The 27,001-nt window shown below is 42.7% G+C and overlaps 1 protein-coding gene across 6 annotated transcripts in view; it reads left to right on the plus strand.

Moving 5' to 3' along the window:
- Positions 1-27,001, plus strand: part of SH3D19 (SH3 domain containing 19) — a 250,244-nt gene that overhangs the window by 209,551 nt on the left and 13,692 nt on the right. For all 6 annotated transcript variants that reach the window (XM_030191649.1, XM_030191650.1, XM_030191655.1 and 3 more), the window contains 9 exons: positions 1,301-1,559; positions 4,372-4,440; positions 4,604-4,747; positions 6,631-6,697; positions 10,338-10,468; positions 13,162-13,220; positions 16,581-16,801; positions 19,097-19,149; positions 20,867-21,053. In XM_030191649.1, the coding sequence (XP_030047509.1) occupies positions 1,301-1,559; positions 4,372-4,440; positions 4,604-4,747; positions 6,631-6,697; positions 10,338-10,468; positions 13,162-13,220; positions 16,581-16,801; positions 19,097-19,149; positions 20,867-21,053 (1,190 nt within the window). The remainder of the gene's footprint in view (positions 1-1,300; positions 1,560-4,371; positions 4,441-4,603; positions 4,748-6,630; positions 6,698-10,337; positions 10,469-13,161; positions 13,221-16,580; positions 16,802-19,096; positions 19,150-20,866; positions 21,054-27,001) is intronic.

The raw sequence follows: 27,001 nt of genomic DNA on the forward strand, positions 1-27,001 counted from the left end.
TCCAGTCAAAGGTTTGGAGATCTCTACTCTGTGAACCCACCTCTTCCCCTTTCAGCTCCTCTCCATCTTCACCTGTTCCCCCTTCCCAGTCTCCCCACGGCTCCTTCATCTCACTCAAGCTTCATTCATCCTTCCCTCAGTGTTTCCCCCCCAAATATCATTCATTCTATCCCTATCCTCATTCTTCCTCTCTCCATTACTCCCCACTTCCCAACCCCAGGCCACCTCCTCCAGTAGTTTCCCTACCCAGTCACACTCTTCATTCCCAATACGCAGGGCTGGTGTTAGACATTCAGGGGCCCAGGGCAGAAACTGAAGAGGAGGGCTCCTATGCTTCTTTTAGCTTGAGGCAGGTTTGGGGCCCCAATGGTGTGGGGGGCCCAGGGCAGTTGCCCTATTTGCCACCCCTTAATGCCAGCCCTGCCAATACTCATTCTTTTCCCAGTGTGCCCCACGAAAGCATCCCCCAGCCTCATTTGTTAGTCTTACTCATCCTCCCCAGTGCTCTGCTAACACTCCATTACTCTAAGAGGGAGAAGGATGGACTCGGGGGCTGCAAACCAGTCATCTAAGTTCTCTTCCTGGAGTTGGCAAAGGGGGCCAGATTGAGCTGTAACCTTATTACTAATCATCCTGCCTCTTCCCCACACTGGCAGCAGGAGCGGCACTTATGTACATATCCTCTTCTGCTGCCTCGGAGCTAGTCATATGATAAGCCTTGAGACTGGGCCTGCAGCAGCAGCAAGAGATGATATGCTGTCTGGGGTGGGGAGAGGGAGAGGGTGTGTAAGGGGCAGGGCAACCACGTTACAGAGAACCTGCACTGCAAGTTAGAAGAGTCTGGCAGTCAGCAGAAGATCAGCACATACATGGGCTGGTTTTCTGTTTTGCCAGCCTGTTGGTATTTGCTCTGGCCATTTTTTTTTAATCTTGAGTTTGTTTACAATTATAAGATTAGATTCTGTTTATCTCACATTTTTCTCTTCTTTAGTAGTCTCTGGACTATGTACCCCTTCAATCAGTGTCTCCCCCCCCCCCCTCTAGTCTTCAGGGATGTCACCTCTGAGACTTATCTTCCCCCTCCTCCTGGCCCCCTTATCCAGCAGGGCTCCTCCCATTTCTCCTAGGATCAACAGCACATCATATCTTCCATGATGTCCCCAAGCACAGAAAGTTTGACCTTGTATTTCCTGAACCACAGAACTAGGAACTTCAGTAGATAGTTTTTATGTAGTCACACTGGTTCGTGTAGGTGGCATTTTTAAAAGTGTATACACCCTATTTTGAAATTGATTTCCAGCTCTGTGGGAGGGAAATCTATCCCAGCTCGACCCCCTGTGCATAGAGGTGCCCCAGGAAGGCCTCCCCCTCCGAAAACGTCCAGCACCACCAACTCTTCACAAAAGGGTTCCTATCACCGCTCCTCTTCAGATGTGGGCCTTCCCTCGAACCACAGCACGTCTGGGATGAAGAGGTCAAAGAGTCAACTTCTAAGGCGACAAGAGCCTAAACTACCTCCTCGACCAAGACCAGGGCACCTACTCTACAATAAATACATGGTGAGTAGAGTTCTTCCAATGTTGGTAAGACATTTCTTCTTCACAGAATTTGATTATCAGCCATGAATTTCAGTTGTCTAATGCTGTTCTCAAGAGGTTTAATTTTTAACCTTTAAGTTGAAAACAGGTTTTCTTATCCAGTTTGAGGAAAAATGTTTTGACTGTATTTCATTATTAAACTGCTTCAGTGTACATAGCATAGGAAACCGTATATCAGATTTTTTTTTTAATGGCAAAATCTTTTTGTAGGTTGCCTAGTGGTTAGAGTAACAGACTACAAACCAGGAAAACCAAAGTTCAAATCCTGGTTCTCCTGCTGACATTCCTTGTGGTCTTGGGCAAATTGTCTCCCATTATCTCACATACCCACTTACACTGTCATTTTTAGGGGGGGGGAGAAGGAGGAATCCTACCTGAAAAAAAAAATTCTGTAAACTACCTTGAGCTAAAATTGGAAAGGTGATCTAGAAAACAGGAAATTTACATTCTGTCCCTGATCTTCAAGGTCTTACACAACAATCACTTGCAATATAAAATCCCAAGCAGGACTTCTTGAGGTCAGTGGCGTTCCTAGGGGGACTGACACCCGGGGTGGATCGCCGATGCGCCCCGCCCCCCGGGTGCAGTGCGACAACCCCCCCCCCCCCCCCCGGGTGCACGCCGCTGGGAGGGGGGTGCCGCGCGCCTGTCCGCTTTGTTCGTTTCCATGCTTCCTCTGCCCCGGAACAGGATGTAACCTGTTCCGGGGCAGAGGGAGCACAGAACGAACATAGCGGACAGGCGCGTGACACCCCCCAGCGGCGTGCACCCGGGGCAGACCGCCCCCCCCCCCTTGGTACGCCACTGCTTGAGGTTCATAGAAAGGCCATATTCTGTATAAGCCTTGCTCTGTGGAACTCCATTCCATAGAAACTTAGATGAATTAAAGAGAGGGCCATTTCCAGGAACTCGTATAAAACGTGATTTGTTAACAGTCTTGACACCAAAAAAATTAGATGAAAGTGGAATATAAATGCCAGTTTGTTACATTATGCTACATAGCTCTGTTCATGGATTTGGAATGCAGTGTTAAAGATTTTATGATTTATGTAGTGAGTGATCGTCTAACAACACTTTTTGATTAGATGAAATTATTGTTCTGCTTTGATTATTTGAGGCCATAAAACAAAACACAATATCAATGGTCTAGTTTATTTTTATTTATTTATTGCATTTGTATCCCACATTATCCCACCTCTTTGCAGGCTCAATGTGGCTTACAATTCTTCATGGATGCTGGAGGTAGAAGAGAACATACAATTGGTTTTACAGAGGGTTTTGGGTTACATGGAGGCATATTTTCAAAGCACTTAGCCTTCCAAAGTTCCAAAGAAACCTATGGAACTTTGGATGGCTAAGTGCTTTGAAAATATGCCTCATGGTGGTGAAATATATGATATTTTTAAAGCAAAAGACATTAAAGAACATTTCTGGATATATTAGATATATTAGAGATAGTTCAACTTTATGCAGATACATGATGTTAGCTATAGTGAAGTTTGCTCATTATCATTTGCTTTGTGTTTTGTGACTGCGATGATACCTGTTTATTTTTAAAGTTTATAGTTTATTCACGTTTGCTATACCGCCTTTGCTAGCTAGCAGTTCAAAATGGTTTACAATCTTAAAAAAAAAAAAAACAAGAAATTTTAAGGAAAGGAACTACAAATATTTGACAGAAAAGTGCAGATTCTATTCATACCAGATAAGTTAAGTCTAAAGCAAAGACAGAGAGAAAGCAGAAGAGGGGTGGGAAAAAGAGGGGAAGGACCGGCATTCGCCCAGTAGGGAAAACCACAAACAGCCTAAGGGAAGTGAATGCAAGACAAAAAAGCCAAGGAGTCCCTTTACTAAGCTGTGGTAAAAGGGGCCCTGCACTAGTGGTGGCCGTTTTTGCCGCTCACTGAGGCCCTTTTTACTACAGTGGGTAAAAAGGCCAAAAAAAGAAATGGCCATATGGTAAGATTGCACTTACTGCATGGCCATACGGAGGGGAACACTTACTGCTACCCATTGAGGTGGCGGTAAGGGCTCCTGCGCTAACCCAGCGGTAACCTTCGAAAGCTAGTCAGCATTTCAGAATCATGTGGGTGTAGGACAGACCTTGCGTCGCTACCTTTTTTTCAACAACCCTTTGAAGATATATGCTTCCACAATTTCTGGACATTTTATACAGCGATACTAATATTTCCTCGACTGTAAAGGAATATTATATAGCCCCTGGCGCAGCCCTGCTGGGCGAAACACGGCCAGTGTCGGGCTGATTCTGAAAATTTTGTTCATTATTTCTGCATGCTTTTTTCTGTGATTTGTGTTAATTGAAACACAGCAGTATTTTGATTTAGGTTTTATATTTGTGTCCGATTAAAGGTTCTCCTTTTTTATGTTGTTTTTTTTTTTTTTGCTTACCTTTTCCAAACATATGATTTTTGCTGGGATGCTGGGAACATTTATTTATTTATTGGGATTTTGTAACCGCCTTTATGAGGAGATTCGCCCAATGATGTTTATCTCAGATTTATATTAATGTCCATTCCAGCTGTTTGGTAACTTGCTTTTCCTATTGCACAGCACTATGTGGATCGTTTTAACTTTTGTGCTGGGTTTTTTTCTCTTTGCAACCCTAAAAGAACAGACCTCTTATGTAACGCGTATGACCGTTTCCAATCTTCATTTTCTCATCTTAGAATACAGCATTTACCATAAACCCTTGAATTTCTGTCTTCCCTTAGGGAGCTCTTTTGTAAATCATCTCCCTTCTTTTCTGTTCCAGTTGCCTGTGCCTCATGCAATTGCACTAAAAGATATTGATTCAACAAACCCTGGAGACCTCTCCTTCAAGGTAACACAATTTTTTTCATGTGTCATTTATCAAAGGACTTTTTCTCCTACTTCACTTTATAGCAATACTTACTGCTTGATAGTTTAATAATTTACTTGGATTGCTTAATTATGTCACTTGGCTCATTCTATCCTCTGTAAAAAAAAATTTTGTGCTTTTGCAGCGTGGAGACGTTCTGGTGCTGCTGGAGCGGACCAGCAGTAATTATTTTCGGTGTCAGAAGGGAGAAGCAATTGGAGAAGTTCATCTATCAAAATTGAAGATAATCACAGACCTGGAGGATGGGCATATTGGAAACGGACACAGCGTAAGAACTTGGTGAAGATGTGACATAGAGCAGAGAAGGGTTACCAGGGTCTGCACTGCGACCCTGGAACGTGAGACTTCAGGATCTAAATATCCGTAACACACAGTAACACAGTAAATGATGGCAGATAAAGAGCTGCACAGTCCAACCGGTCTTCCTAACGCAGTGGTCGGAGCCGTGTCCACCACTCTACATGGGCCCCAGTCACCCATACTTAAACAACCATATAGGCAGATAATATGATGGAGTCTTGGTTATAACCACATATCCCCAAGTTTTGCTCCAGCAGAATATAAAGAATGCACTAGAAACAAGCATTTTTTTTTATTTATTTTTTTTAGTGAGAGGAGGAAGTTCTAAACAAGGGATCAGAATAGGATTCTCAAAGGTAGACCCAGGAATAAAAGTAAGGAGTAATGTCGGGAAATTCTTTTCCACGGAGAGGGTGGTCAGTGCTTGGAATGCACTCTCAAGGGAGGTGGTAGAGACAAAAACGGTGATGGAATTCAAATAGGCACGGGATGAACACAGAAGATCTCTAATTAGATTTTAAAAAACAAAACTTAAAAATAGATGCCTGTGTGTGGATGTGTCACATGGCTCTTAGATGGCAACTTCAGCCATGAAGAACTAAGGCCAGTGCCAAGCAGAATCGTTCAGTCTGTGTCCTGTATATAGCAATCTGGTTTAAGGTGGGCTGTAGAGGGCTTTGACAGCAACTTCAGTAGCTGGAGCATAAGAACAGTGCTGGGCAGACCTTTGCGGTCTGTGTCCCAAAAATGACAAGATGGATTCAGATAGGCTGGAGTGGGCTTCAGTTGCAACTCCAGTACTTGGAACGTAAGGACAGAGCCGGGCAGACTGGATCAAGTATTTTATATCACATTCATTGTTGGTTTAATCATGAATTGATAATGAGTATGACTGTTGAGCAGACTGGATAGACTGTTCAGGTCTTTATCTGCTGTCTTTTACTACGTTACTAAATGTCTTCACTAGAAAGGGTAGTTGATATGTGGAACAGCCTCCCAGTGGAGGGAAAAGCCATATCAGCATTCATGGATTAAGCACAGAAGCTTGTGAGTTCAGTGTTCATGTGAAAGGTCCCCACTGCAGTGGTGTAGGAAGGGGGGGGCGGGAGGGGCGGTCCGCCCCAGGTGCATGCGCTCGGGGGGGGTGCCGGCCCTGCTGGTTCCCTGCTCCCTCTGCACTTCCCGGGGCAGAGAGAGCAGGGAACCAGCGGGGCCGACGCAGCTCCGAGTGACGTGCACTCGGGGCGGATCGCCCTCCCGCAGGTAAGAATGCGGTCCGGGGGAGGGGGGGTTGCGCTCCGGGGGGGTGCGCCGCTGAGGGGGGGGGGGGTCGCGCCGTGCTGCACCCAGAGGGGTTGCGCAGCGGCGACCCGCCCCGGGTGCCATTAGCTCTTGCTACGGCACTGCCCCGCTGCAATCCTGTGTAGGTTTTCTGTTCCCGAAGTGATCTAGGTCTGGACATATTGCATGGTATCTGTTCCCCCAAGTCAGCCAGGGCTGGAGATACCACATGGTCAGACTAACAAGACATAGCTTCAACATTTTATATGAGTCAATAACATCTACCATGCAGCATTAGCAGAGAAAATGTGCCTTGAGCTGTGGCCTAGTGGTTAGGGTGGTGGACTCTGGTCCTGGGGAACTGAGGAACTGAGTTTGATTCCCACTTCAGGCACAGGCAGCTCCTTGTGACTCTGGGCAAGTCACTTAACCCTCCATTGCCCCAGGTACAAATAAGTACCTGTATATAATATGTAAGCCACATTGAGCCTGCCATGAGTGGGAAAGTGCGGGGTACAAATGTAACAAAAATATAAAAAAAGATAACTTCTGTGTGCTTTGTTTTTGTAGGAGATTAATAACATTCACAGGGATGATTACGCTCCTCGTGCTCTTGTGCTACATGACTTCCCAGCTGGTGAGTGTTCCATGAGACTATACACAAGGCTGATTTTTGCTTTTAGCGGCCCTTTTACTAAAGTGTGGTGAGCATTTACCACACAAGTGCAGTAACTTACCACAGTGGCATGACAAAACGCCCTAGTTCGCACATTACTGCATGCTGCGTTTGGTCTGGTCCTATTTTCATCAGCAACATTTTAGGGTGCTGGTTCAAGCTGTGGTGTTATCTTCACTAGATTATTTTAACCGTTCATATGTTGGAATATCAGGAAAATCTCTGAAGAAACTGTGGCTGATGCAGAATACAGTTGCAAGACTGATCTATCAAAAGTCAAAATTTGACCATGTGACTACTTTATTCTTAAATTTGTATTGGCTCCCGCTAGAGCTGAGGATTCAATTTTAAGATCTGTTGTGTTTAAAACCTTATTTGGGGATGCGCCTGATAATTTTCCTCTGCTAATTAACTTGTTGGGAGGGCAGACTAGTACTTTAATGTTACTTTTTCCATCATGTAAAGGTATTAAGTACAATAGAGTGCTTTCAGGATCTTATTATTATTGTGCAGTTGAGTTTTATGGAATTCTTTACGTTTATTGGTTCGTGAAAGTCCAACCTATACTGTCTTTCTTAAGCAAGTTAAGACCTGTTTTTTTTGGGGGGGTGGGGTTTAACTTTTGTTTGATGTTACTCTGGTATATGTGTTTCTGAGATAAGCTGTTATTATGTTTCTGTAATACTTGCAAAGACTTATTTACACTTTAGTAAAAGGGTCCCTTAATGACAAAACTGACCAGTGGTATGTTACTTACTTATTGGTTTTATATTCGGGTTTTATATAAAGCAGGGGGGGTTCTCAACCCAGTCCTCAGGACACACCTAGCCAGTTGAGTTTTCAGAAAGCTCACAATGAATATGCACGAGATTGATTTGCATGCACTGCCTCCACTGTATGCAAATCTATCTCATTGTGGAAATCCTGAAAACTTGACTGGCTGAGTGTGTCCCGAGAACCAGGTTGAGAACCTCTGATATAAGGTGATTATTGTACTGTACTTTTTGGCTAGCTCTCAGGAACTGACACTCCCTCAAGTCATAATAACATAGTAAATTTCGGCAGGTGAAGACCTGCGTGGTCCATCCACTCCTGTCCATCTTGTTGGGCAGACTGGATGGACCGTGCAGTTCTTTGTCTGCCGATTGTTACTATGTAAATCAGAACAGAAGGATGAAGAAACGAGATGACCAGAAAATATAAGTAAACTTAATAATTTTGCCAGTGTTTTGTACTTGTTGGCTGTTCTTTTTTTTGTGTTGAGATTTTCAATAAACAACTGCTTTAAACTATTTAAAAAAAAAATGTCTGATACTACCAAAATGTACTCCCTCATTTCGTCATCAGTCCTTTAGCTTCCTTAGAAAATCTTATCACTATTAATTGTTTTAATACTCATCTGCAACATATGCAACCATGCTCAGTTGTCAGCTTGGGGGGGGGGGGGAACACTCTTCCGACATGACTCATGTTTTGCTATGTGCTGCCTCAAGTAAAACCCCCACATATTTATCCCGACCCGTCTTGCCGTCTGAGAAAAGATGTGGAGCTGACAAGATGGGCCGGGCTAAATATGTGGGTGCTTTCCTTTAGACAACATATAGCGAAACCTCAGTCATGTCTAAAGAGTGACCCCCAGAACCAACATTTATTTATTTATTTTAAACACTTCTAATCCGCCTATAAACTAGGTGGTTTTCATAAAAACATACATACCAATGTAAAACATAACAAATTCAATTAACAAGAATATAATGTAAAATAGTGCTAACATAATTCAAAACATAAGGTGCTGCTGTCATAGCTTCCAAAACTGTACTATCTCAAAGGAAGGCTCGAACAAAAAAACTGTGTTAAATTGCTGGAAACTAGTAGTTAAGCGAAGCTGACCTGGCAAGGCATTCCATATTAGCTTTTCCGCTATAGAGAAGTTGAGAGAAGTTGCATATGTTGCAGATAAGTATTAAAACAATTTGTAACAAAACAAAAAGGCACAAAACTGCTTGCAGAATAATAAGAACAAACAAAAAAGCAGAATTAGGTCAAAAGGTTTATTGGAACAATACCCGACGTGGCTACGTTTCACCCTCAGGCTGCATCAGGGGTAAAACTATCAAGAGTGCATATAAATATATTATACACACTTGTAGTAGAATAAAAAAAAATGTCCAGAAAATAAGTACGAGGAAGGAAACAATTGGAACTTATTTTCTGGAGCGTATAGGATTTTCTAGAACTGTTTTCACAAACAGAGAAACTAGACAGACAGCATGCTCTCCTCTCTAATATCTCAAACACTAGACAGACATAACACATAATCAAGTCCCTTTGGTATCAGTCAGGCCAATTGCAAAGACAGATATCCAAAAGCACTAGTATAAAATAGACAGTTCTTGAAAAGTATGCAGGGTAGAACATCCCCATGATGCTGATGGCAATGGGATTTTCAAAAGGAAGCTCCACAGAGAGTTGGATTTTGAAAATCGGCTTGCAGGTACAAGGTACCCATCAGCCAGCAAGTTCTACAACCTCTGTCAAAATCCTCCTCTATATGAATTCATTTTCTTTAAAAAGTTTGAGGTAGCCAAAAAGGACCCACAGGAGTTCTGACTATCCTGGCCATCACCCACAAGGTATTCAGGGGGCTTACAAGAACACCATCCACCCCCACTCCTACTGGAGAGAGGCAGGTTGATTAAGGACTGACTCCCAAGGTGCCCCCCAAGCCTCCTGGCAGAGACCAACAGCAGAACAAGACTCCTGGGCTGACTTTTCTATATAAAGAGGGAGTAATGTGAGCCTCTGAATCCCTCCTTCTCTAAGAGTTTACCTTACTGTTCTCTTAAGATGTAACAGAGAGGCAAACGCCTGTCAGGTGACACCTTTTTCCTTAGCCACTTCTAGTAAGGGGTACAGGCTGCAGGGTGTTTGACTCCTCCTCACTCCACCCCCCCCACCCCCACCCCAATAGACATGAGGCACACCATAGGACCTTCAGCAATGAGGTCTCTGGCAGGAGGGTTGGGGGGGATGCTTAGATGCCTGCTTAATTGCAACAATTTTGCTTGCCTGACTTATAAACAGTGCACAAATGCAGCACGTTTTCTCATGATATCTGACCAGATTTGTTGTGGTTCAATAGATCATTTGACCTAAACAAGAGATGGAGGTGTATTTTCAAAGCTCTTAGACTGACAAAGTTCCATAGTAACCTTTGTAACTTTGTAAGTCTATATGCTTTGAAAATGAGCACCATGGTCTTTTAACGTTATTCCAATTCCTGAGTAGGGCTTAAAGAGCTACACATGATGAAATGTGTGGAGCACTTCTGGAATTGAATAGTCACCAATGTGAAAGCTCTCTTAAAACAGTCATTAAGTCCATAGACATGGTGCAAATGTTATCCAGCTACGGTATTATCCTAGTATTGGTTTGGACAATCATATACTGAAGAAAAGACGAATACCCACATGCCCTCTATTATAGGCTGCTATCTAGGGTGACTATGTTCTGAATCGCTTACTGTAAAATTAAAACATTATTGATGATGATCTCAAAAAAACTGCCCGTTGTATATTTTTATTTTGATGCTGTTTTACAGAGCAAGCAGATGACTTGAGCCTCTACTCAGGCGAGACCGTCCACTTGCTAGAGAAAATAGATAGCGAATGGTACCGAGGAACATGCCGGGGACTCACTGGGATATTTCCTGCCAGCTACGTCAGAGTGGTTGTATGTTGACCATTTCCAGTTCAGTTTTTCAGCATATTGCTTTATAGATAAATGTTGTACAGGTATCCTGCAATATTTCTAGATCTCTGTAGAATGAAGAAATGTGCTAGCTTTTCTCTTGGTGTGGCTTCTGTATGTAGATAGCTGGAAAAACCATCACAAAACAATGGGAAAAACTGGAGACGGGGATTTCCAGGTCTGACTCTGAAGTCAAAGGCAAGACAAGTGGAGTAAATAAAGCAGAGCTGTCTGGCTGCTGAATATGTATGCACATACTTTATGTGGAAGTTGAAACACTGACTCTTATACTGAGCGAAACCACATGTAATTAAGCTCTGGAATTGGTTGCCAGAGAATGTGGTAAAAGTGGTTAGCATAGCAAGGTTTAAAAAGGTTTGGACAAGTCCCTAAAAGTCTATACACCATAATCAAGATGGATTTGGGGAAATCCACTGCTTATTCCTGGGATAAGCACCATGAAATCTATTTTACTCTTTTGGGACTCTGCCAGGTACTTGTGACCTGAACTGGATACTGGGCTTGATGGACCTTTGGTCTGTCCCAGTACAGCAATGCTTATGTACTTATGAGTTCAGTGGAGCTAGGCGATGAGGTTGGAGGGGCATAATCGAACGGCGCTGGCCAAATCGATGGCCGGCCATCTTCGGGGCCGGTGCCGTAAGCAGGCGGAGCCAAGCGTATTTTCGAAATACGCTTGGCGCCGGCCAAATCCCTCGCCAGGTTTATATGAGATGGCCGGCTTCGGTTTTCAGACATAATAGAAACCGGGCCCGGCCATCTCAAACCTAGGAGGCTTATGGAGCAGTTCTGTACTTGAGTGCCCGGGAATGGGTATGGAGAGGCCTGAGCTATCCCACCAGCTAGGTTCCAGCGACAGAGAGTTCTTCTGTTCATGCCCCAGGCACAATCCTTCCCCTTAACTCCCTAATGCTCAGTGCTAACAGTGCGCCTATATTTACAGACCATTAGCGTTGAGCATTAAGGAGTTCTGCTGTGCTTTTCTGGCACTATTTTTCCAGCGCTGTTCCATACAGCACCAGAGTTTAGAGCATTGGGGCACTAGTGATTATTGCAGTGGGCAGGCGACCAGGGAAGCCAGGGTTCAAATCCTACTGCTGCTCCTTGTGATCTTGGGCAAGTCACTTGGGGTGTAATTCTGTAACAGTGCGCCTGTAATTTTCTCAGTTTCGATAAAGCATGGGACAGGCATATAGGATCTCTAAGGGAGAGGAAGGGATAGCAGATGGCATGGATCGACAAACTGAATAAGCCACATAATCTTTAAGGGAGAGGAAAGGATAGTGGATGGCATGTATGAACAGACTGAATAGGCCATGTGATCTTTATCTGCATCATTTTCTCTGTGTCTGTGTTTCTAATATAAGAGACCGATATTCGAAGGATTTAGGCTCCTCCCGCTCTCCCCAGTCCCCCCAGTCCAGCATTTCTCCCTCTTTCCCCTGTTCCCTCACCCATAGTCCAGCATCTCTCCTGTCCCTCCTCCCCCTCCCCCACAGGTCCAGAACCTCAACCTCCCTCTCTTCCTCTCATTGAGTCCAGCACCTCTTCCCCATCCCTACCCCCCTATTCCCGGTGAGTCCCAACATCAGTCCTTCCCTCGCCCCCCTCCCCCCATGACTCCAGCACATCTCCCTTCTGATCCTCGCAGGTACAGCCCTCCTCCTCCTTCTTCTTCCTTCAGCGACCCTAGTCCTTCAAGCCTTTCTTCTTTACTGGTAAAAGGCAGCGAAAACACAGCCTGGGCTGATCCCTGCTGCCTCATTCTGCTGCAGCCCACCCCTGTGATACAACTTCCAGTTTACACTTGGGTGGACTGCAGCAAAGGGAAGAAGTCAGGGCTGGCTCAGGCTGCATTTTTGCTGCCTTTACTGGCAAAGAAGAAAGGCAATAAAGATGAGGGTCGCTGAGGGAGAAGGCTGCACTTTTGAGGGTCAGAAGGGAGAAGTGCTGGAGTCGGGTTGGGGGGAGACACATCGGAACTGTGGCAGACGAGCAGAGTAGTGAGGAGGAGAGGAGGGAAGGAAAGGAAAGAGAGAAAAAGATGCTGCAATGCTTAAGATTAGGCCCCTTATACGTGTGAGCTAGAGAGAGCCCAATTGCATGTCACACGCCAAATGCGTGTGACTTTGCATGTCTGTAAATTTAGGGCAGGGAAAAAATTAAGAGCTTGGCACTAATTTTCAGCACTGGGCACCCAAATGAGACTCATAAATCTAAGCACACAACTTGCAGGCCTAAATTTATAAGCATATCTTTTAACCTCTTAAATTGAGGTGAAATTTCAACAGAAAATGTAGGCTCCTGTGTTTGAAAACAGGGGACAAATATAGACATCTGATATGGAAGCCCAAGTATAGGAACTTGTGTTTTTTGGTTATGTATTTTTAATTGTATTTTCTGTTGAATGTTCTGTAGTCTAGGCAAGAGTTAGGTTTTGCCCCAGGATCAGCAGAATATACATTTTAACTGAATAAATACATTTATGTTTGTATTTTTAAATTAAGTTAAATTTTGAAAGTTTGGCTCTTCAGTTTAGGGTAAGTACCTTGAAGTGCAGTGTAATATGCAATACCAATACAGCATTGTTTTGTTTTTTTCATTTGTCACTATGAATACATTATTTTTCTTGTTTTTGTTTTTTTTATTCCCAGGTTGATGTTCCTGAGAGCAGTAATGGAAAAAAAGGAGCTTTATCGCAACCAGCTATCAAGTGAGTTTCATGTGTACATGCATTTACCATTCTGCAGCTGGGAAGGTGAATAAGAGGGTGAAGCTCAGATCTTCAGCATCTCTTAACTTGGAGCTGTATGCAGATGCACTGTAAAAGCATAAGTGATAAGCCTTATGGGCAGAGAATTCTTTGTACTGTGTGAAATCCAAGTAGCAGTTACAGCTGATCAAAATATATTTACCCCCTCATTCTGTGATCTGATGCACACATTTTTACACAAATTATATAAGTGGCGCCTAAAAATCGGCACAGAAAATTTTACGCACTGAGCACTATTCTATAAAAGGTACGTGTCTTTATAGAGTAGCGCTTAGGGCATAAGCCACACTAGGCGCTGGCAATTACACTTGCTAACAGCAGGTGTAAATGCCGGCCCCTAAATTAGGTGCAGTTTGGCTGAATTCTATATTTACGCACATAAAATTTTGGAACGCCCTAAGCCATGCCCCTAAAAATGTACACCCGTTAGGATTTATGCGCAGATGATTATAGAATACGATCTGCACATAAATCCTAATTAAGACCTACAATAATTGGTTGTTAGCAGACTTATATTTGGAAAAACAAAATACGAAAGTGCTAAGCCCCTAAGAGAAAACTTACACTGGCTTCCTCTTAAAGAACATATAACTTTCAAAATATGCACTCTGGTGCATAAAATAATTCACGGTGATGCTCCGACCTACATGTTAGATCTTATGGACCTACCAACCAGGAATGCTAAAAGATCGGCACATATATTCCTAAATCCTCACTTCCCCAGCTGTAAAGGTCTAAAATATAGATTAATGCATGCATCCAGCTTTTCATACTTGAGTTCACAAATGTGGAATGTTTTACCACTGGACCTGAAAATAATTCGTAACCTAATTAACTTCCATAAGGCACTGAAAACACATCTCTTTAATAAGACATACCATAATGACTTATAATTGGAACTGTAATGCACCATCATTTACTTAACAATCGGATTATGTTCTCCCTATGTTGTATTAATTTTAATATGCAATCCATGTTCAATATGTGATACCAATTGTATATTTTCCCTTTTTTTCCTGACTGTTCATTTAGCATATTACCAATTGTATATGTATTCTGAAATGACATAAGCCATGACGGAAAATTATAAGCCACATTGAGCCTGCAAATAGGTGGGAAAATGTGGGATGCAAATGCAACAAATAAATAAATTATTGTTGCTGATTGGCTTGTTATGCAATTACGTTGCATGCGCAAATCGGCTACGCATGCTGATTTGTGTGTGAAACTTTAACCGTCATTTATAGAATCCGGGGGATAGTGCACAGTCTTGTACACGCAGATTATAGAATCATGCTTGTAATGCATGTAACGTAATTGATAAATTAGACACAAATTGACACTAACTGGCTGTAATTAGAGCTAATTCGCAGTAATTTGCAGTTACACACGTAACTTCACTTAGTCATAATTCTATAACCTTAGCACATAAATCCTTTAGCACATAACTGTTTCCTACTGAAGGCGGCATTTCTGGCGTTTATGGGCATTTGGCGCGTGCCGACCAGTAACCACTCCTGTAAAGCCTGAGCCCTTACCACTAGATCAAGGGGTGGCGTTAATGGCTCAGGCCCTAAATAGACGACCTGGGTTCAGTTTTACCACAGGTCCTTTTCCCGGCCCATTGAAAAGAAAAGCCCTTTTTCCCAGATGCAGTAAAAACTGGCCCGGCACACACCAAAAACACACGCCCACACTACTGCAGGCCACATTTTGCCACAGCTTAGTATAGAAGGACCTCTATGTGGTAATTAACAGTATTTAGTCGCAAGCATGTACCCCAGCCTTTGACATGTCGTAAGTGATCATAAATGTGGACTTATACTTGTATTCTGTAATGGCAAATATGTGCCTAATTGCTGTTATAAAATCCATGCTTAGATATTTAAAGTATGTGCGCTAACTTGAGCCAACCTGCACAGAACTACCCCCTATGTGTAATGGTCAGTTACAAAACATGCAACAGTTTTGTAAATGCTCATTTCCATTGCAGAGTGCCCAGATTACGTACCTTTAAATCACAACTCACGAAGAAGCATATGAGGTCTCAGTATGTCACATATTGCAACCTTTTTGATTCAGTGCCTCAGTGTTAATGCTGTGCACTACAGTTCATTTCCAAGTGTTCAGTCTCCAGACCGGTCAGGAATGAGAATACATATCAGCATAGTAAATGTCGGCAGATAAAGACCTGCAAGACCCATTTCTTCATGATTAAACACTGACATACTTAATATCTCTCTGACTCGCTGCCAATTTTGGGGCACAGACCTGTAGAATTCTGCCGGCACCTGTCATACTTCCTGGCTACTGGAATTGCCATTAAAGTCCACTCAAGCCTTGAACCTGGTATGTTTATTGCCGTTTATAGGACCCAGACATAGGAGCCAACTTTTAAAATTATTGGGGGTGCTAAGCCCAGTGGAAATAACCCTTCCCTGGACATATACAAGGAATTTTCTGAATATTGGGGTTGCTGAAGCACCCACATTACCCACAGAGTCGGCTCCTGTGGACCCAGACCATAGAAGTCTGGCATTGTTTTTTCTTTCCAACCTCTGAAGCTGCCATCAAACTCATTCCAGCTATGAGGTTGTTCAAGTTGTTGTTTTTTTAAATTGGATTCCATCCTTTTTCTATATAGGGATCCTCTGTGTTTATCCCACACTTTTTTGTCTTCACAACCTCCCCCCGGGAGGGCATTCCAGGCATCCATCACTCTTTCTATTAAAAAAAAGTATTTCCTGATGTTGCTCCAAAGTCAACCACGCTGCCAAAAATAAAGGAGGTGGTAATTTTTTTTCCCTCCAGTCGTGCAGTTTTAGTGCAGCCTCTTATTACAGATGTTAACTTGTGCTGATGCCACCTGATATCAACCTCGTTGTATTTCACTGTTTTCCTACTTCCTGTTTATTGTGACCTTTAACCTTTTTAGTTGTAATACAGCAGGGTTCCTGAGCACCAGCTGTATTTCATGTGTCTTTATACCAACTCTGAAACACCTCTCACATTGCTGCATGAATGCTTTAGACCTTTCACTCTTCATGTAGGCCTTGGTTACCTAGCAACACCATGGCCCTTATTCTTCATTTATTATAGAACCTGATTTCTTAATGCTCAGTTGTATCAAGAGTCTGGTTATTCTAAGCATCCTGCCTGATTCTAGTTCACTCTAATCAAACCAAAATTCCAACTAACTTTCTTGTAAATTAAAATGGAGGGTGGGGAGAATATGTACCTCTTACAGATCTCTTGTAGATACTGTGTGTGTTTTCAGGCTGCATTTTTTTTTCTTCCCAGGGGCCCAAGATGCATCTCTCGGTTTGAATTTATAGGCGATCAGAAAGATGAGCTGAGTTTTGCCGACTGTGAAATGATTGTCCTGAAAGAGTATGTAAATGAAGAGTGGGCCAGGGGAGAACTGAAAGGCCGGACGGGAATTTTCCCACTAAACTTTGTAGAAGTTGTTGAAGATCTTCCTGGATGCAGCAGCCCGAGTACATCTGCATTTACAGCTACTGGTAGGTGACGAGACCATTTCTGACAGGCTGGTAACTACCAGAGCTGACCCTAGAGGGCTGTGGGACTCTGGGGCAAAGGAGACAGTGTGAATCCCTAGCCTGCCAGGTATGTTTGGTCTTCCCCATCCCCTGGTGTGATCTTCTTCCTCCTGCCAGCCTCCTCCTCTGCTAGCTTCAATCTAAAATCTGAATGCACATTATTGATGAGCCTTGCAGGGCTGCATTCAAGGGGCCAATGATCAGAAGCAAACGCAGTTGCTTAGAGGCTATTAGCGCCATACATGCATTTGCTTGTGCCCCACGATCAGAGACTGCAAGCAAGTGAAACAATGCATACAAATGCATGCTAAATAGGGCATTAGCTATTCCTCCCCAATGCTCAGCGAGTAGCATGCCAAACATTTGGCACTGCTTCTGCGGCAAACCCTACACCAGCTTGGACCTGGCATTAGGGTTTGCAGAGCATTGGGGAGGAATGGGGAGCCCTGTCCATGCATCTGCATGCTAGCAGGCCTCCCCATCCCACCCTGGACAACATAAGACCCGACCCCCTTGACAGTAGAGATGGCTTGGAAGTCTGGTGGACCTCCAGCTCTCCACTTGTGGTCTAGTGCCCCCCCCCCCCCTTATAACCCCCCAATACCTTGCAATGACAGAGGAGGGAGTAGCACTCCCTCCGCCTTCCAGCTCTGCCTCCAAAATGGTAGCTCTCTGCCCAGTGCATCCTGGAATGTTGTGAGCGGGGCTTCCCTACCATATGGGTGTGGATATAACAGATCATACAATCAAAACAATATATGCATTCCACTCAGGGAAAAGTGACTAATATACCATTATGTTAAAGGGAAGGAAAAGCCTCAAAGAGCTCAAAATCAAAAAGACTTAGAGCTGAAGAGATCAAGTCAATCACTCAATTATTCATCATTGGCAAAAACCTTCCTAGAAGAGCTTTCAAAAAAGAATGTATGCTCTTATTTAATATCAATGCATTTAGACACCTCCCACCACAGATAAATGGTTTTAGTTTCATATTCTTTTTCATCTCTTTGGAATTTTTATATACCTTTAACTAATGGTCTATTAGTCGCTTATAAAATTATCCCATATGGGGCTGATTTTCTAACAAGGCACCTATATGAAAAGTCCAAAATGGTGCCCATTTTGGGCCTTATTCTATAAAGGTTATGCTCCTAAATTTACACTCCTAAAATTTATGCTCCTGAATTTATGCTCCTAAAAAAGTACAAGCATAATCTATGCTCCAAAATAGATTATGCTCATAATTTAGGACACTAGGGCCACACTCTCAAGGGTCCCACAGTTCCTAGAAAGCACCCACAGACCCAAAACACTAACTACCAGGATTTGTAGTCAGTCCAGGACAACACAGCTAATAAACTAATGGATTTATTATCAGAAAAATAGAATAGAGAACGAAATATATGAAGCAGGTGAAAAAACAACAAGCAATAACAGGTAAATAAATAAGGATCAATATTAAAAGTATCTAAACACTTTGTTACTACCTGGGTAGCACCTGGAAAGTTTCAGGAAAATAACTGCTCACAGGTCTTGAGCAGGGTCTCAGGACAGAAGTGTTTACCCTCTGCACTTCCTAGCTGAGACTGGGAAAATCCAGTATCTCCTGGCTGGATTTTGAACTTCAGGGCCAATTAGAGACTAGAGCATTAACTTTTGAAAGAATTGGCCATTAGCAGGGCAGGATACTTTTTCCTCGGGGCTTAAGCTAAAATGAAAACAGCTTTCTCTACAATAGCCTTAAAACACAGAACAAATGCCACCTGCTGGCCAAACAAGAGAAATACACTGCATGAGAATATTATTACAAGACCCCTGTTTTGCCACAGAGGGGTATTTTCAATATGATAATCATAATTTGGATGTTTTGTTTTGGAACATGGCTGTTCATTCTGGATGTTCTGATATTTTTGAACAGGAAACCTTGATGTTTTTCCTGTTCGAAAATGACTGTGAGATGGATGTTGGGGGGGGGGGGGGGATTACATTATGAGCAGGACGTCCAAATTTTGAATTGGATGTTCTTTTGAAAATGCCCCTCTATGTAGGTTACATACATATTTTATTAAATATACTTGTACAATGCAGCTGCACCCCTGGAATGCCTCATGTGATGCGATTATAAATGCATGTCATACACATGTTCAGCTGCACCTTTTATTATATGTGACATGCTAGATGCATGGCAAATGCATAATAAAATTACCCCCTAACCCCCTGTGTCAGGTTGTGTGACATTTGCATTATTTTTTTTAGGATTTGAAGCCGCTTTGAAAAATAAAAGAGAATCTTCTAGACCAGTGTCCAAGGTAAGCTGTTTCAGTGCTGCTCTACATGGGACTCACAAAGATTACTAATATATGGGGTCAGTATTCAAACAGCACCTATACATTTTGGTACTGATAAATCTATAACTGCTTCTTCTTTTTTCCAATATTCGGGGCCTTACACATGTGGAGACAAATTATAGATAGAACTTGGAGAGGAGAATTCACACATCGAAATCAGGATGTTGGGAAACTCCCTTACTATTTTAAAAGAATATCTGCCAAATGTAGAGCTTCTTGTAAAATAGATGCAGGAATGCACATTAAAATTCCTTCACATACAGAGGGAGCAGCAGTATAATAGAAAGCTTCACTTGGCAAAAACCAGCTTACAAACACATATGCACACACAAACACACACACACATATGTGAGCAGCTTTCTGAACTTGCTGCTCCCTCTGCAAAGGGCCCTGAATCCACCATCAGTGGTGTCTACCCTGATGGCAGCTCCTCACCTCAGCTGACCCCCCACCCAAAGGCACTCAATCCTCCCCAGCGAGGCCCCCTAATCGGACTAAAGCCCAAAATGTGGCAATCTCACCCAAACGTAATCCCCCCCCCATCCCAGACCCAAGCCCCTCATGTAACCCTGCCCAGTGGGCTCTCCTACCCCCTGACTTTGTCTCCAGGCTTACTTGGGGGGTCCTTTCTGTCGAGTGGGATGGGAACAATGTCTACTCGTTTCCACCTCATGTCTCCAGCCCTTCAAAATGGCTGCCAACACTTCTCGCAGTAATATCCCAGTATTACTGCTAGGGGTCAGACTTCCAGAGGACTTTTGTTCTTGTTATTAATCTGGAAGCTGTCACAAGTAGTAAATCCACATTTTAAAAAGAAAGAGAGAGAGAGAGTTCATACTTTATGTGGTGGTTGTGCAGAAATTTTGTTTGATCAAAAATCAGTTGATGTTAGCTTCATGTTGTTGGTATGGGTGACAGTACACACTATATTTGGCTGGGCTTGGTTCATGTCCTTCTGTGGCTTTCCTGTTGTTTACATATTCATAGGTTGTGTGATGTATTGTAAAGGGCCAGTACAAAAGAATATGCAGTACCAGAGCTTTCGGGACCTTAGAGGGCCACCTCATATCTGAAGAGGCCAGTAAGATCTCTAAAGCTTGTGTTCAACAGTGTCTCCTTTATCCTTTTCAAAAGCTATGATAGCTTGCCGAGAGTTTAGCTTTCTTCAGGAGCAGCTACCAGAACACCATATGAGAGTGGAAAGCAAGTGCAAATAGAAGCAAAAGGTTTCATCTCCTGCTTAAAATCTTTGAGGAACTAAATGTGTGGTAAAATACCAATCCCTTAAATATGTATTTTTTGAACCAGCTCAGCTAACAGCCTTTTTAATGTCTAGACAAAATAAGGAAACTTGAAAATGTCATCTTCCCTTCAGATATAGATAAATGTATAACACCGAATAGTGTAACCTGTAAACTTCTCAAATGAATGTTCTTAGAAATGTATTTCTGTTCGAATAATTCCACATTCTATCATCTTGAATCCCATATTGTGGACTTGAGTGGGGATTTCAATTTAATATTTTTTTTTTCTTTTTGATTTAGTTGTTACTTAAATTTGAATATATGATGTGAAATGTACCACTTTTCAAACAAGTACAAAATTTGCTATAAATAAATTAAAAAAAAATCTTTGAGGAACAACGTTTTATGATGTTTTCCTGTGATTTCTTTTGTAGCACAAAACGTTTTCTGGAGAGTGGTATGAAGCACTTTATGATTTTCCAGCGGAGACTGAAGAAGACCTGCCTTTTAGGAAAGGAGACCTCATCCTGATCACAGAGCACCTGGACTCAGGGTGGTGTAGGGGGAGGCTGGATGAGAGGGAGGGAATACTGCCTCTCTGCTTCATACAGCCTTGTGCAGGTATGAGAGCTCTGTGGGTAAACGGGCTATTAGAAAACCACTACAAGTGGAATTGCAATGCTTAAGTTTGGTAGTAGGAGTGATATTGTATGCGCTTACTATACCGGTATTAAGAAAAGGATTTTGAAATGGTAAAGATGCATAGTTCCTGAATGTTAATATATTTGCAGCACCAGCAACACACCAAAAAAGGAGAGGTATTTTTAAAGACCGATGAAAGATATTGAACCAAATATAGAGAGACAAACGGTTAAGTCTTTCTGAGTGGATTCTTAGGCCTTTTTCCCTCTCTGTATTAGAGTGTAGTGGTGACTGTATCAAACTAGCACATTCAAGTTCTCTGAGGTATTTTGTGGTTCACTAATAGAAAACTTCTCACCCTACCTGCAGGTAAAAGTAAGTGGTGACGAATCTTTGTGTGACTTTTGAGGACCTATTGGCTTCTTTGACCACTGCTCCTCTTTGCTGCCCTTCCCCCCTTCCCCCCCCCCCCCCCCCCCTTCAGATGTTGCCACCTTAGTTAACTACCTAGTCTCCTTTATGATTAAGCTGGCTCTGGTTTTCGCACCCTTTCACATATTAACAGGGCTTTTGTGGTATGTGAATAGGTTTGGAAATGCATTTGGACTTCTAGTTTTGTTCCAAATTCCCAGCATCTGTGCAATAAAATGAAGGACTATATGTACTCGGCAGTTTAGTTGGCTGAACATCCCCAAAGCTCTTTACGCCACCAGTGCACAGTTAAGACGCAGCATGTGTCTGACTCGTGATAGTAGGAAGCTCCTGTTCCTTATCCTATTCATTCTGTCAGACACCTCAGTCCCCAAGTTTAGTATAGTCTAGCTCTGCCTTCTGGTGGTAGAAAGTGGCTATTGCACCCAGTATGCCTTACTCTGTGCTCTGCATTTAGAAGTAACAACGTTAAAAGTGCTGGAATAATTATTTACCTAATACATTTGTTTGCTACAGTTCTTACTATATCACCCTTTGCAGGTAAACATAAACTCTCAAATAACCACACAAACTATAGATGTCCTCTCAACATTGCACAATGCTATTGTAACTCCACCAAGATGTAAATTGTAAGCCATTTTGAACCGAAAATTGTTTTAGGATAATAGTGGGCTGCAAGGATGCATAAATAAATAAATATATAAATAAATTGAAGTGGTTTACAAAAACAAATTATAATCCAAAAAGGTGAAAAGCAGATAATATAGAAAAGAAAGGGAAGGGTGTAAGAATAGCCAATTGAACCAGTAAGCAAAGCTGATATGAAATGGAAATGGATACTGTAGCTGTGCATAAGAAATAGTTATCATGATAAACACCCTCACTTTCCAGATGCTTTAAAACAGAATTACTCGAAGGTCTCTCCATCAGTTATAATGCCAGATTATCCATCGTCTTTCATCTACTTAATTATAACATAGTAGATAGTGTCAGATAAAGACCTGTACGGTACATCCAGTCTGCCCAACAAGATAAACCCATAGCATAAGGTTTGATGTGATACGAGATATGTATACTTGATCTTGATTTGTCCTTGCCATTTTCAGGGCATAGGCCACAGACATCTGCCTGGCACTGGCCTTGTTCTCCAGCTACTGAAGCTGTCATTGAAGCCCCACTCCAGCCCATCCAAATCTGTCCAGTCATGATCAGGGAAGACTGTAGAAGTCTGCCCAACACTAGCTTTGTTTCCCATCTAATTGTTTTTAAGTTTTCTTGGTTCCATTCTCTTTCCATACAGGATTTGTTTGCGTTTATCCCACGCATTTTTGAATTCTGTTAACCATTTTCATCTCCACTACCCTCCCACAGGAGGGCATTCCTTGTATTTACCACCCTCTCCATTAAAAAGTACTTCCTGACATTATTCCTGAGTTGGCCCCCCTGCAACCTTAATTAATGTCCTCTAGTTCTACCGCATTCCCGTCTCTGTAAATGGTTTGTTTGTATATTAATACCTTTCAAATATTTGAATGTCTGTATCATATCACCCCTGTCTCGCCTTTCCTCCAGGGCATACAACTTCAGGTCATCAAGTCTCTTCTCATACGTCTTGTGGCGCAAACCTCATACCATTTTTATTGCTTTTCTGTAAAGCACTTCAAGTCTTTATACGTTCTTAGTGAGATATGGTCTCCAAAACACCATACTCCAAGTGGGGCCTCACAAATTACTTGTATAGTGGCATCAACACCTCCTTTCTTCTGCTGGTTATACCTATCATAGGAGCCAACTTTTCAAAATTATTGGGGGTGCTAAGCCCAATGGAAACATCCCCTTCCTGGACACATACAAGGAATTTTCTCAATATTGGGGGTGCTCAAGCACCCACAGAGCCAGTTCCTATGATACCTACGAAGCCTAGCACCCTTCTGGCCATGGTCACTGCCTTCTCACCTTAATCTAGGATAAAATAAGGTTTTACTGCAAAAATAGATTCTGTTTCTTCTGCGGTTTTGCAGTGAAAATCATTTCTAAATGTCATCACACTTGTTGTGCTGGAACTCTTGAATCTGCAGCTATGTAGCAGATTGACTGCCTGTCTTGGGTGTAGAGTGGTACGGTTCTGCAAGGAAATCGGATGTATCCACTCTTTGTGTTTCTGTCACCTTCACTGTGTCTTATTGGGCATCATTTTCCACTCCTCTGAGCCTCATGCTTGGACAGAAGGCAGAGCAGCATCCTTTAAGCAACTTACTGTGAAAAGGGATGGAATATGAGAAGAAAGAGGAGCTCTGGGAGAAAATGACATCACCACCCCCAAGCAGCCACATAAGCAAAGACCTCGGAAGTTGGCATTTGTTAAAAGTGTAAAATCCCGGAAGAAAGCGGTGACTTTCAAAGTATTATTTCTCTAATATTTAAAGTTTTAAAAACTACAATGATGATCACTAGGAGTGGCCTAGTGGTTAGGGTGGTGGACTTTGGTCCTGAGGAACTGAGTTTGATTCCCACTTCAGGCACAGGCAGCTCCTTGTGACTCTGGGCAAGTCACTTAACCCTCCATTGCCCCATGTCAGCTGCATTGAGCCTGCCATGAGTGGGAAAGCGCGGGGTACAAAAAAATATATATATATATGTAAGAAAATGGTAGATGTAAAGATCTATTTTAAAGCAAATGAGACAAGGACTTATCATGAAAAATTGTGCCACAAGACATATGATGAAGACTACTACCATGGAGGGTAATTCTATAAAGGGGTTCCAAGGGGAAAGTCTTTTTGGAAACAGTTAAGGGTAGTGGTTTCTCAGGTAAAGAATTATTGTTGTACAGTCAAAGAACTTTGTTCCCCAACTGAGTCCCAGTCTCCATACTGTTTATCATTATCAATACTTCCAACAGTTCTACCCAAGGACTACTACTACTACTACTTGACATTTCTAAAGCGCTGCTAGGGTTACGCAGCGCTGTACAATTTAACATAGAAAGACAATCCCTGCTCAAAGAGCTTACAATCTAAAGGACAAATGAACAGTCAGTCCGATAGGGGCCGTCAAATTGGAGAAGATAGCAGCATGCTCTGAGGCTGCTGGAACACTGGATACAGGTGAACCGCGAAAGGTGAGCTGCTATTTGGAGTCGGGGTCCACGCCCTGCGAGAGCCCAGTTCTGGATGGTCCACCACCCATACTGCAAGCTCCCTACACAAAGTTGCAGGCACCCTATTCGGAGCTGCACGACCCATCATTGAAGAACGGCAGCCCAGAACCAAGACCTCTCACCTGGGGGGAGATGCAGCAAGTATTTGCCCTCTGTGCTGCTCCTATTGGCTGCCATGATGAGCTACAGCGTCCTCCAGTCTCTGAGCAAGAACTTTCACTGCTCATTTATCTCTTAGATGTGACTGTTACTGAAGGACATTTTTCAGTACCTCTCTTCTATCTGATCATTCTCACCGATGCAATCAAACCCCCAGCCAAGATAAAAGAAAAAAAAATCAACCCCATGCAACACACAAACACAAGCACCTCAGAGCCCAAACACACACATATTCACACAAACACCCCCAGGCCAGCAGTAACCCCCCAAAATTAACAACCTAAGGGCATGAATCTTCTATTATACAATAACAATGTGTGGATAATGGGGATACCAGCAACAACTCCAACCGAATGGAACAAAATGCCAGTATGCATCACAGGAAGAAGACGCCCACTCCAACAACTGGAAGAGCCCAATCGCCACCTAAACAACAATGCAGTGGCCAAACAACCAGCAACATGAAACCAAACATGAACAACACCCAACAAAACCACAACAGCAAAACAGGCAGACCACAAAGACAACTACAAACTGTTAAAAACACCAACATTAAACACGACACATATGTCCTAATACAAATAGGTTACATAAACGCAAGATTAGCAATAAATAAGACAACACTACTAAGAGACTGGATACTACTACTACTACTACTACTTAACATTTCTAGAGCGCTACTAGGGTTACGCAGCGCTGTACAATTTAACAAAGAGAGACAGTCTCTGCTCAAAGAGCTTACAATCTAATAGACAAGTGAACGGTCGGTCCGATAGGGGCAATCAAATTGGGGCATTCTGGATTCACTGAACGGTAAGGGTTAGGTGCCGAACGCAGCATTGAAGAGGTGGGCTTTAAGCAAAGACTTGAAGACGGGCAGGGAGGGGGCTTGGCGTAAGGGTTCAGGAAGGTTGTTCCAAGCATAGGGTGAGGCGAGGCAGAATGAGCGGAGCCTGGAGTTGGCGGTGGTGGAGAAGGGTACTGAGAGGAGGGATTTATCCTGTGAACGGAGGTTACGGGCGGGAACGTAAGGGGAGATGAGGGTAGAGAGGTAGTGAGGGGCAGCAGACTGAGTGCATTTGTAGGTAAGAAGGAGAAGCTTGAATTGAATGCGGTATCTGATCGGAAGCCAGTGAAGTGACTCGGAACAACTCGAACTACTACTTATAACTGAAACATGGCTGCACCTTCAAGACGGCCCTGCACTACTAAACCTCCGCCCTCCAGGAAGCTAGACAAATGCCCAAGATGATTTTACAGACTTCATATCAATCATCTGCACCAATCACCCAAATATCCTACTAATAGGTAACATAAACCTGCACCTAGAAAAACAAAATGACACAAACATCAGAACACTAATGAACTTCATAAATCAATGGAACTTCACAACAGCACAAGGCGTCTCATCACACACAAAAGGACACCAGTTAGACATACTAGCCCACAGATTCTCAATGAGTAACAACCACATATTCACAAACCACACATGGGAAGAGGTACCACGGTCAGACCACAGCAAGCTCACTTTCACACTTAATGGAAAGAAAATGGCAAGAAAAGACAGCCAAGAACCCAACACACATTCACAACCAGAGGAAAAGTACACAACCACACATTCTGGACAAAAACAATAAATGAACTCAATGACATACCACCCGTGGATGAACAGTTCATGAGAAACTGGGACGAAACAAGTGAAAACACACTAAACAAAATAGCACCACTCAAAACAAAAACAGAAGTCACAAAACAACCACATACCTGGTTTAATGACAAACTACTGCACATGAAGAAACTCTGTAGGAAACTTCAAAGAGCGTGGGCCAAAAACGAAACAGACACAAACAAAACCATATGGAGAAAAGCCATAAGAACATATACAAACTGCATAAAGAAAGCAAAAGCAGAACACTACAGTCCATATACAAACCTCAACCACACCAGTACTAAAAAAATATTCAAACTCATAAACAAACTACTGAAAATCCAGAATATATTGGCGACAACTGAAACACCACCAACTGCAGATGAGCTTGCACAATACTTCAAAAACAAAATAACAAACACAAGATCAAACCTTGCAAAAGCACAAATAGTAACATAGTAGATGACGGCAGAAAAAGACCTGCACGGTCCATCCAGTCTGCCCAACAAGATAACTCATATTTGCTAC

This window comes from Microcaecilia unicolor, chromosome 2, assembly GCF_901765095.1.
Source record: "Microcaecilia unicolor chromosome 2, aMicUni1.1, whole genome shotgun sequence".
Lineage (NCBI taxonomy): Eukaryota > Metazoa > Chordata > Amphibia > Gymnophiona > Siphonopidae > Microcaecilia > Microcaecilia unicolor.